Source organism: Corythoichthys intestinalis, chromosome 22 (assembly GCF_030265065.1).
Source record: "Corythoichthys intestinalis isolate RoL2023-P3 chromosome 22, ASM3026506v1, whole genome shotgun sequence".
Lineage (NCBI taxonomy): Eukaryota > Metazoa > Chordata > Actinopteri > Syngnathiformes > Syngnathidae > Corythoichthys > Corythoichthys intestinalis.
Window position 1 is genome coordinate 20,135,196 of NC_080416.1, and position 11,688 is coordinate 20,146,883.

The following is an 11,688-nucleotide window of genomic DNA, read 5'->3' on the forward strand; positions in this document are numbered from 1 at the left end:
AGACCATTGCAGAAGTCAATTAGAAAATAATATTATGCAGTATATTTAACGCATTCATCAGTTAAGTGGTTATAATACGGTAATTAAACAGCAAGCGTGGTGAGGTTGCACTTTGTACTGAACACAAAATTGTTTAGCTCTTAGAACGCAAACTTCAAGCAAATCACCAATTAAGTGTGAACCCCAAAAAATGAAAGCACATAAAACAAAGCAAATGATATATTATTCAGTCTATTTGTCTCCTGCAGCACACAAAAATAAACCTACACAAAGCATACACTGGCACAATCAAACTGGGAACCCCTGCTAAAAGAAAAATCATTATATTGATCCATGAGGGATAGGCTTCAGATGACAATGACGGGAACGCTTCCTGCAGAGGCATAAAATCCACTTGTTAGACTATTTGTCAAAAGGAAAATGTTGTGTTTAACTGTGTAACATTTCATGTATAACTTACAGAACTGGGATCCCAGACTAAATAGGTGAGCTTTTCTTGGGCTTGGGTTATCAGGTAGAAAATTAGGATGACCAAGACAATGAGAGGACTTATGAACCTCCACGTAACCTGCCAGAAAAATGAAGGTTTTCGTCCAGTCATGAACTCCACGTCCGCATTGAACCTGACAAACATAATTTTGGGTATAGTTTAAACACATATCCAAAAGTGGCCTAATCTAATAATCCTTATCAGGGTTTACCTGTCAATGCCGTATATGTAGGAAACGGAAATCATTTCAAAGAATCCGACTGTCAGAAGTGGAACAGATCCAGCAAATTTGTCAAAAAGTGCAAGCCAATAAATCCCAGAATGTAAAGCAAAGAGGAGGGTAATGACAAAGGCCACTAAACACGTTATCACTGAAACACAACAGTAGATCACATCATCAATGTACACCATCTGATTTTTTTTTTAAACATTTTGTTATGAAATGTACCTGTCAGGGCTTCATGGGGCCATTTTTTGGGAAAAACACCTAAGTCTCTCAAGGGAACCACCACTCCCTCAATGTTACCAAAGAGGGTGGAAAGCCCCAAGCAGACAAGCATGATGAAGAAGAGAACAGACCAAACTGGAGAAGCGGGCATCTTGGTGATGGCCTCTGTGAAAACAATAAATGCCAAACCTGTTCCCTCCACTCCCTAGATACATTATACATGTTAGTCATATAGCAAAATAGGTTTACAAACAAACAATTAAACAAACAAACAAACAAACAAAAACTTTGAAGAAGAAATAGTGCAACTCTACCTCACTGAGGAATTTTTGTATATCGCAGGTTTTCAAGTCCAATTCAAGAAGAGTCCCTGGATCTGAGCTATTCAGATGGTTTACGGCCAAATCAAAAGTGCTTGGAGTGATGCTGCCCTCAGGAAGGTTGAATCCATTTATTAATGACATGATGTTACTAGGGAAGAAATAATAAGAAGGAAAATTAAGACAACTACATGTTAGAATCAGCTTGAAAATATTCAATTAAAATGAGTCATCTTTAAGGGAACCAAGGATAGAAAGACATATACCGTAATTTTCACAGTGTAAGGCGCATCTGACTACAAGCCACCACCCACCAAATTTGGCACGAAAACGGCATTTGTTCATTCATAAACCGCACTGGATTATAAACTGCAGCTGTTCTCGCGGTATGATAGGATGTTTCCACCAAAATATACTAACTGGTAACATTTTATTTGACAGCGGTATCATACGACTGTCATATAACCACAAATGAACCACCATGAACCACCATTGCTTCAAGAAGCTTCATTTGGCCATTACTGCTCCCTTGGGGGAGACAGTCAACCTCTGCTGCCACCTGTTGTCAACACTGTTTTTTGTCCAACATGCCTCATAGCATGCATTGCAGCGCTACAGATGTAAATAACAATCAAAATTTATGTTCTGTCCTAGTTATGTCTTCAGTTACTGTTCGAGTTGTTTCAACAATTTCTAGTTATGGTATTTGGTAACACATTATTTGACAGTGGCGCCATAAGACTTTCATTAGACCATCATAATTATGATATGACACTGTAATGAGCATTAATAAATGCTTGTAATAGATGTCAATTAGTGTTATCCGGCAAATTATCTCACTTTGAATGGATGTAAAAATGCAAGCTGGACATAAATGGAGTTAGTGATATAATTTGCCAGAATATACTCAATAACATCTGTCACAAGCATTCATTGTAATGCCCATGATAGTGTCATGTCAATAATCATGACAGTCTTATGACACCGCTGTCAAATAAAGTGTTACCTATCAACCCAAATAAATGAACAAATAAGCCGCACTGGGCAATAAGCAGCTGGATTCAAAATGAAGGGAAAAAAGTAGCGGCTGATAGTCCAAAAATTACTGTAGTTCTTAAAAGATAAAAGTTAGTACGAGTTATAATAATTTGATATTAAAACCACTCCTGATGTTTTTGCTTTGTTTTCGTATTTTTTTTTTTTCTTTTTCAAAAATAATAATCATATCCCTCAAGAAATAATGTTCACAAAAAGAAAAGAGTATTCTCACACAGTTAAACAACAATGCAAAGAGAACTGGCATTTACAATCAAAATAGATATGCGAAAATACACATAAAACTTACTCAGACTTTGGTCAAACTCTATTTAAACATTTTTTGTTTAGTTCAACAAATACACTGGATGGCAATATTCAGTCACAATATACAAATTATGATGCTGGGAGCCATGATGAGGTGTCTTACCTTCACAACATACAATTGAACATAAGGCACAACGGCGCCCGCAGTGCCTCGCACTGGGGAATAAAATTAATGAATAATATGTTTGTTGTATTTTCACTATGACACTTATGTTCAAGTGTATGTTGTGAAGGAGGAGTTGCCGAAGCTTATGCCAATAAACGATGCGGTCCGAGCTACGAATCTGAACGCCTGTGTCCACACGCCTTTCTCTCTGCCTTACACCCCACTGTGGAATAAAAGAGAAAGTCAAGGGACAAAACGCTCTCATTAGCTTTATCTTTAATTAATTTAAAACTCGCCATTGACACCTTGTGTCGAATTTAAATCGCTACACTACATAGTTAAAATGTGACACGGTGGAAGTACGGCAGCGTGGCCATGTGACGTCACCGCCCTGCGACGTCAACAACAATTTTTTGGTTTAAAATTTGACAAATTTAATTAAAACGAAAACATTAAGAGGGGTTTTAAAATCAAATTATTGTAACTCGTACTAACTTTTATCTTTTAAGAACTACATGTCTTTCTATCCGTGGTTCCCTTTTATCATATTTATTGAGCAAGTATAATGATAATAATAAATCGACAAAGAATGGTACTCACTCGCTAAAACACATTTCATATTTCTCAGTGGCCCTGAAGCCAATGATGGAGTATGTAACTGTGGCAGCATACACGGAAGTCAGGCCAGTGACAACCGACAGAATCACAGCATCTTGAACGCAGTTGTTGCTTAGGGAAATTAGCATCAACAGTAGCTTCACAACTGTTTCTCATTTATGTTAACATAATTCATATGAGCCTTACTGAACGGGATTGTAGGAGGAGAAAGAGATGAGGCCCCCCCATGCCAAACCAAACGAGTAAAAGACCTGGGCCCCTGCATCCAGCCAAGTTGACGGATCAATCAACTCTTCCACCTGCAATAATTGCTCATATTAAGGGCCACTTACTTCACATTTAATTGACTCTACCCCGCAATGGAATTACACTTCTAATTATTATGGTAAAACTTGAATTTTACAAAGACCATAATATTGTGGCGGTATTGAGAAAGTGTATTTTAATGAACTTTGTTGTTTGAAATTTGAGATGTACCTTTGGAGTGAAGAGAAACTGAATACCACTAAAGGCTCCTTTCAGGGTTAGTCCACGTACCAGGAAGATTAACAGTACTACATATGGCAGGATGGCCGTGATGTACACAGCCTGAGGTTAAAGTGACAATAGTACACGTTAAAATATCTCATTCATTTTTGGCATACTAAACTATCCTGTCAATAGCAACACACCTTGCCCGAGGTGTTTATTCCTCTGATGCAGCAAATGCAGACCACAGTCCAAGCACCAAAAAGACACACTACTACAGGCCAGTGGAGCCCCCCAGAGTCGGATATGGAGGTTGAGCTGTTGAGTGTTACTCGGTAGAAAAAATAGTCCACTGTGGAGCTCTCTTGACACTCTGCTACATAACCTATGAAAGCCAAATGTGGTCATTAAATACTGTTCATTATTAATCACTAGAGTGTTTAAGCGATTGACTTTTTTTTTTTTTTTTTTTTTTTTTTTTTTTTACAAGTAAAAAGAGACTGTAACAAGTTTTATTTTGGGCAACCAAACAGCGGATGGAAAAAATGTTGATGTCACTAAGGGCCAGTATTCTATAGGGCGCCATTTGTAAAGCAGCACATGCTCAAAATTAGGACATTTTCTCACATTTAGCGCCACACAGTGTTTAAAATGCTGTGAAATTTTTGGAGTCACTTTTTTTTTTTTTTTTTTGCACATTTACAACATTATTTAGCAACTTAAATATTCATTTTTAAATAAGAAGTTTTGGACCTGATTGTTTGAATCCAGAACTAAATATTTAATTTAAATCTTAAACTTATATCCTATATCCTAAATGTTAAATCAGGAAACAGCTGGAACTAAATGTTTAGCTTAATATGCAAATTCACATGACTGGAGACCGGAAGTAACAAAATAAAAGCTGGTGGAGCAGCTCAGACTGTCTGTTTAAGTTGCTTGAAAATGAATAAAACTTACTCAATGGTGGCAGCCTGCTCTTGGACATGAGTCATTGTGGTTATAACAATATAGGTAAAAACTAGGTCTGTCGAAAGATTAAAATGTTTAATCGAGTTAATCACAGTTTAAAAATTAATTAATGGTAATTAATCACAATTCAAACCATCTATAAAATATGCCATATTTTTCTGTAAATTATTGTTGGAATGGAAAGATAAGACACAAGACGAATATATACATTCAACATACAGTACATAAGTACTTTATTTGTTTATTATTAGGGCTGTCAAACGATTAACTTTTGTAATCGAGTTAATTACAGCTTGAAAATTAATTAATCATAATTAATCGCAATTCAAACCATCTATAAAATATGCCATATTTTTCTGTAAATTATTGTTGGAATGAAAAGATAAGACACAAGACGGATATATACATTCAATATACGGTAGATAAGTACTGTATTTGTTTATTATAACAATAAATCAACAAGATTGCATTAACATTATCAACATTCTCTTAAAGCGATCCATGGATAGCAAAATGTGTAGTTCTTAAAAGATAAATGTTAGTACAAGTTATAGAAATGTTATATTAAAACCCCTCTTTATGTTTTTGTTTTATTAAAATTGGTAAAATTTTCAATCAAAAAATAAACTATTAGCTCGCCATTGTTGATGTCATTACACCATGCTCACTCCCCAAACCCGTAAAATCATTTGGACCCAAGCACCAGCAGAGGGCGCCAAACAACAAAAAAACAAGTAACAAGCGGACATTAAGCTGCTATCATTTTAATCTGAACGGGGCATGTGCGTTAATTGCATCAAATATTTTAACGTGATTCATTTAAAAAATTAATTACCGCCCGTTAATGCGATAATTTTGACAGCCCTAGTAAAAACATATTTAGGAGAAACTATTTAAAGAGTATTTTTTTGTTCTCCAGCTTTTATGTTGTTACTTCCGGTCTCCAGTCATGTGAATTTGCATATTAAGCTAAAGATTTAGTTCTAACCGTTTCCAGATTTAGCATTTAGGATATAAATTTAGGATTTAAATTAAATATTTAGTTCTGGATTTAAGCAATCAGGTCCAAAACTTAAAAATAAATATTTAAGTTGCTAAATAATGTTGTAAATGTGCAAAAAAAAAAGTGACTCTAAAAATGTCATACCACGTTTTAAACACTGTTTGGCGCTAAATGTGAGAAAATGTTGTTGTAATTTTGAGCATGTGCTACTTTACAAACGGTGCCCCATAGTATTCAGGCCTAGTGAGGACCAATTTAAAATCTCATTGAGAAAAGAAAAAAAATCTAACACCTCTGATTTTTATAATTATGTTTTACAGAGCGTTTATATGAGCTTAGATTGTAAATGTGCTTCTGATAGTGTTAAGGCCAGTAAAGGAGGCCTTGATAAATATCTAGTGTATGGTAGTTGGTCTTAATGTCCTCTACGGTACGTACCTGTCGCATTCTCATTCAGAGGACACTGGGTCCAAGGCAGTGGGCTTTGAAAAGAATTGAAGAGGTACCACATGATCCAGGCTATTAGAGTGTTGTAATACAGAGCAACTAAAAATGACACCAGCATGGAGGCGATACCTAAAAATGAATTTAAAAAGGCATCATTATAAAAGGCACATGGTCTGGGTAATTGTTTTTAATACTTTTGAACATACCAACACCAGTCAGGTAAGGACTAATGGCACGCCACACTCCCACGCTACCCTTCCTGAGGCGCTGACCAATCGCAAATTCCAGCAATAGAAGGGGCATTCCTTCTAATACTAAGAGGAGCAGGTAGGGGATCAAAAAGGCTCCTGGAACAGGTTTGTGATGGAAAGTTACTGTATTAGACACATTTGAATGTTATATTTAGAGTGATGAATTACAGTACTTCCCAAAACCTAACAGGAACAGGCTTTACAGTTAAAGTTAACACTTCATGTAAATGCTCGTGTTGGCAACTTTCACTGTTGCTTAAAGTGCCTATGACAGCAAAAAGTTTATTTCATATTTCACGCGGTATTTTATGCTCTTGAATGAAATGGACCACTTGGATGTGTGTGGAAGGGATTGATTTATATATTAAATTTTTTAACTCCCGCACCATGAAAATGAATGACTTCCTGGATTGAGGAGGAATGCTAATGTGACGTCACCCGGGTCAGCATCTCACAATACAGCATTGCTTTATAGCAAGCAGATGGACTGCAGATTCAGCTGATTTTTGCAAATTAATTAGTTTATTTTTCGCATCACGTCAGCCAAATGTGCTGCAGGGTTTTGTTGCTGCACCAGGGAGAGGCTTGTGAGCCGTTTTAGGTTTCAAAAAATTCCTGTTCAAAGCGAAGATTGGCCAAAACAAGTCCGGTAACTGTGGGACCATTGGACTTACAAGGAAGTGAGTAAACATCGTGTTTTGTATTATGTCAAATACTGGGATCATGGCACACCTAATAGTAAGGAGGTGGCTTGCATTTTATGGGTGACAATGCTTCTAGTCCAATGAAAAGGCCACTCGGCCGACGACCGGCGGCTTGTAGCACACCCTCCTCGGTCCTCTTCGCGTGCCCGCCGCAAGAGTGCTATACTCGGCTTATGCTCATGCAGTTCTCCATATCGACCAGACTTCCAGCCCCCTCTGCCCTCTTCTTGTGCCCAGAAATAGACCACTCGAGTTGGGCTCGGGCCGCTACACACTCCTCCGACGTCATCCGGTTTGTCCGGCGGTCATTCTCCAGCTGCTTCGCTGGCGAACAAGCTCTCCTGCCCGCAGCAGACGAACAACGAGCTGTAACTTGCTCTCCAACCGGGGAGGTTGCCGGTCGGTGAAGACTATCGACGACCCCGCCGCTGTGTGACATGATCCAGGCTCGTTTTGTGTGATTTTTCGCTTCGAAAGACGAGAATAAGACTTTGAAACGTCGGGTTAGCATGTCGGCTAGCTGTCACACCTCTTGGTTTTTTTACGCTCGCCGAAACCAGGGCAGGGAAATGACAAAAGCCGGACTAACTCCGGTGGCATAAAATATTGTTCGGGAGGTGCAAGAAGTCGACAGTTTTAAGCATTATGGAGTAATTTTTCCATGCCGTACTGAATAAATACATGTTTAATATTTGATATTCCATTTAGAACAAGACTGTTTTTTGTCATGACCATATCATTTATTTAACAATTGGGGAAAATACTTGGATAAAAAGAATATCCTGTAAAAATATTGGAGTAGAGAGATTGAAACAATGACATTTTGCTGCTCTCTTCGTTGCATTTTCCTCATTCTGAATGATTCCCCCTCAATGGGATGAATTCTTAATCAGATGAAATCGTGACGCTGCCGACGTCATCCCCCAACTGGGGACGCTAGAGCGCTATAATGACAGGCAGGGATAAACGGCAGATTAAAAGACTAATTTCTCGTTATCTGCGCTTTGCCAAATTTTTGTATATAGTCGAATCGTCTCAAAATATGACTCTAATTCACATAATAATGCTATTTAAGATTTTTTAATGCTGTCACAGGCACTTTAATCTTTGAAGAGTCATTGAAAGTTATGTTATAGTGACGAGAAGCCACAGAATTGGAGCAGGTCAATGTATGCATCCTCGTTAAGTATATTGGTTATAAAAAATTAAATAGGACAGGGTAATCATTGTCAAATGGGCTGTTGTTTCTCGGACATGCATTTTATGTGTTTGTGCTCGAAAATCCCATTAAACTAGACAGGATACAGACAGTCATATCTCTTATGTAATCCCACTATACACCATCTATGTAATGTACCACCAGAGGTCTCTTCAGGGGACCTTCTTCTCTCATAATGATTAACAAAACCTCCGTTTTACACTGCAGCTGTAATGAATGGGTTATGTATTCAACTTGCCGTTTGACCTCTGGCACATAAGAGACAAAGGGATATTTCATTACAATGAGGAGACATTGAGTAAAAAGTGAAAACTCTGGATCTCCTCGCGCACAAGTTCTTCATCAATTCAATCCATCTCAGCCGTCTTTCAAATAATGGTCACCGCCTACCTCCTCCATGGCTTTGACACAAGTAGGGGAATCGCCACACATTGCCAAGCCCGATGCAAAAGCCCACACATGTCAGGATGTACTGAGCTTTGTTGTCCCACTTGGGTCTGTTTTCAACTTCCTCTTTCTCCATCCTGTCAAGATCCTCATGGTTGCAGATCCGCTGATCAAGTCCCGGGTTCGGAAAAGCTAATCTCATGGTGTCCACGAACCGAAGTGGTAGAGCGGTCAGCACCCACCAGATGACACGCTGAAATGGGCGTTTATTAACGCTTGTGCACCAATATGTTCAAAGCAGGAATCAGCAATGTCGAAACCACTTTATGATCTTTTGCCTGATACAGATTAGCTAATGCACTCTGCACTTTTACCCTTTTATACTCATATTTGAATTGTCAAATACCTTATGAATACCCTTCCAAAATACTATAAATTAGAGTTGGACAGCCGATAATATCGGCCGATAAAAGCATTTTAAAATGACATGGGCTAATATCGACATCGGTTTTTCATTATCGGTTTTGGGCCGATATGCATAAGCAAGTGCTGTTATGTCCACAAATTGCCTGCCTGTTTTCTCCCGTTTTGCCACCCCTGCTGGTGCTTAGGTGTAATAGGGCCGGCCCAGCCTATGGGCAGACTATGCAGCTGCTTAGGGCCCCTGACCACTAGGAGGCCCCCAATCTGGCAATTGTTTAATTTATATTCTATTTTGTTTACTACAGTTTGCTTTATTTGAATTTTGTGAGTTTTGATAATTGATTGCAAGCTTAAATAAATAAGTTCTTCCATAACTTCTTTCTTTGCTCTTTTAGAAAAAGGTTTGGCGCTATCTACTGTAAGTACTGACAATCATTTGGGGTGAAAAGTTTTGAAGTATGCAGTACAACAAAATCTGATTAATATACAAAATATGGACGTTTGGGTTGGATTGCATGTATGGGTTTCACAGTACACTGTGACGAAATGGTGGGCCAAAAATATGGGCCCTTTTGCCTTATTTTGCTTAGGGCCCCCAAATGGCCTGGGCTGGCCCTGGGTGTAATTAGTTCCACCACATTCTGCTGACATAATCATACTACGATGTGATCACATTGAAAATAGAGACTACAGCTAAATGAATGAGCAGCTAGTGTACCATAACAGTTCTTGCCATCTTACCATGTCGTTTGGGCCTCATACATACCTTACTTCCATTCTTGTAAGTTATATCTTTCCTTTGATTTATATTCATAAGCTTTGTGTAGTATGTTGGAGATCTGTATCCTTCATTTTGTTTGCATTTGTGGTAAAATGTGGTTACATTATTTCATTGCTTGCAAGCTGTACTACCAGTTGCTATTCAAATTGACACCTGATATATACTTTGCTTTATTTTATGACTTTATTTCATACTATTGATATATATTTTTTGTTTTTTTAAGTTTTACAAAAAGTATCAGTGCTCTTGTCAAGAGAATGATGACCACAGTAAAGCCAATTCAACTTTACTCCAGCATCTGTGTACCCACACACAGAGGACAGAATATGTGCCTTACTGGCACTTGCACTTGATCAAAAAAAAAAAAAAAAAAAAAAAAAAAAAAAAACTGATATTTGCATGTTGTATTTTGATTTCGATAAATATAGTGGTGCAATATGGGCAGCTTTTCCATAACTTCAGTTGAAATTGTTCTTATTTTTCCTAGAATGTTTATTAAAAAAACTTGAAGTTGTTACATTTATCATTATTAATGCATTTAGTGGAGCATCACAATACAATTAGCCATAGGCGGAGTTTGACTTTTGGGGCAGGGCGGGCACAATATGTTGATGACCCTGAAACGCAGTGTCAACAATAAAATTAACTTACACGAATATTTATAATAATAAGTTGAAAATTAATGTTTTTGTTCCCATCTCTCTTGAGGGGAATTCCAAATCAGTTTGCTTAGGACAGCTATACTTTTCGCCAAGATCATCATACGTTGAATATGGTGCGCCCGCCAGTGTCGTGCCGATGTAGTTACCCCCGTCAAAAATTGTATCTCCTGGGCGGAGCCACTGCGCTGCACTGATTTGCTTGATTTCTGTGTTCTGGTGATGTAGTTATCTACAAGGTTTTAAAACATGGCCCATCCATAAAAAAAAAACATTTTTTTCTGTCATATAACGTAACATACGTACTGAATGTCAACCTATAACTGTTATTACTGTAATTCAAATCCTGTATGGAGTTTCTCCAGTTTAATAAACATTGATGTCCAAAATATATAACTGTGGTTCTTTTCTGGCTTCAATTAATTGTTTAAGTCGACATAACTCATAACTAATGCGTGTGTGTGTGCTCTCCCACGGCCAGGGGATACAATTTTTGACAGGGGTAACTACATTGGCAAGACACTGGTGGTGACTCTGTTGTACAGTTAGCGTCTGTAGTGGGGCAAATTGAAACCCCGCTCACCACTTTGACGGTGGTCTCTAGCATTTCATGGTCCACATTTTCAATCCTTGGTTGTTGCTCAGTGGTTGTTGTCGCTTTTGAAAGCTTAGGTTTGAAAAAATTACGTATATCCATCTTGCCTCTTCGGTCCTCGGGTGGTTTTGGCTAAGCAAAGCAAATGACCGTCTAAGGTGCTAGACACATGATCTGTTCGAAAATAATTTGGACCAATTATAAAAATATCATTTTTTGTTCATTTCATTCATTTTTGTTGTTTGTTTAATTGCTTTACAACTTTTATAGACAATATTTTACAGGAACATTTTTAAATCATATATAGGAAAGTCAATTATATACAATGACACTTTTCGCCCACCAGGGGGGGCCCTGTCCCCCACTCCCCCTTGACTCAGCTTATGCAATTAGCCATAATATGTTAAGTCCACGACCTCATATATCGGTATCGGT

The 11,688-nt window shown here is 37.9% G+C and overlaps 1 protein-coding gene across 1 annotated transcript; it reads right to left on the bottom strand.

Moving 5' to 3' along the window:
• Positions 1 to 189: 189 nt before the first annotated feature.
• On the bottom strand, positions 190 to 8,997 carry LOC130910928 (sodium-dependent neutral amino acid transporter B(0)AT1-like). Its single transcript, XM_057828580.1, has 12 exons — positions 8,799 to 8,997; positions 6,441 to 6,581; positions 6,226 to 6,363; positions 4,016 to 4,197; positions 3,822 to 3,932; positions 3,531 to 3,643; positions 3,327 to 3,455; positions 1,253 to 1,409; positions 939 to 1,143; positions 702 to 861; positions 457 to 623; positions 190 to 369 (listed from the first exon to the last, which is right to left on the bottom strand). The coding sequence occupies exons 1-12, from the start codon at positions 8,995 to 8,997 to the stop codon at positions 227 to 229; spliced, it is 1,845 nt and encodes a 614-aa protein (XP_057684563.1). The 3' UTR covers positions 190 to 226.
• Between the last annotated feature and the right edge of the window lie 2,691 nt (positions 8,998 to 11,688).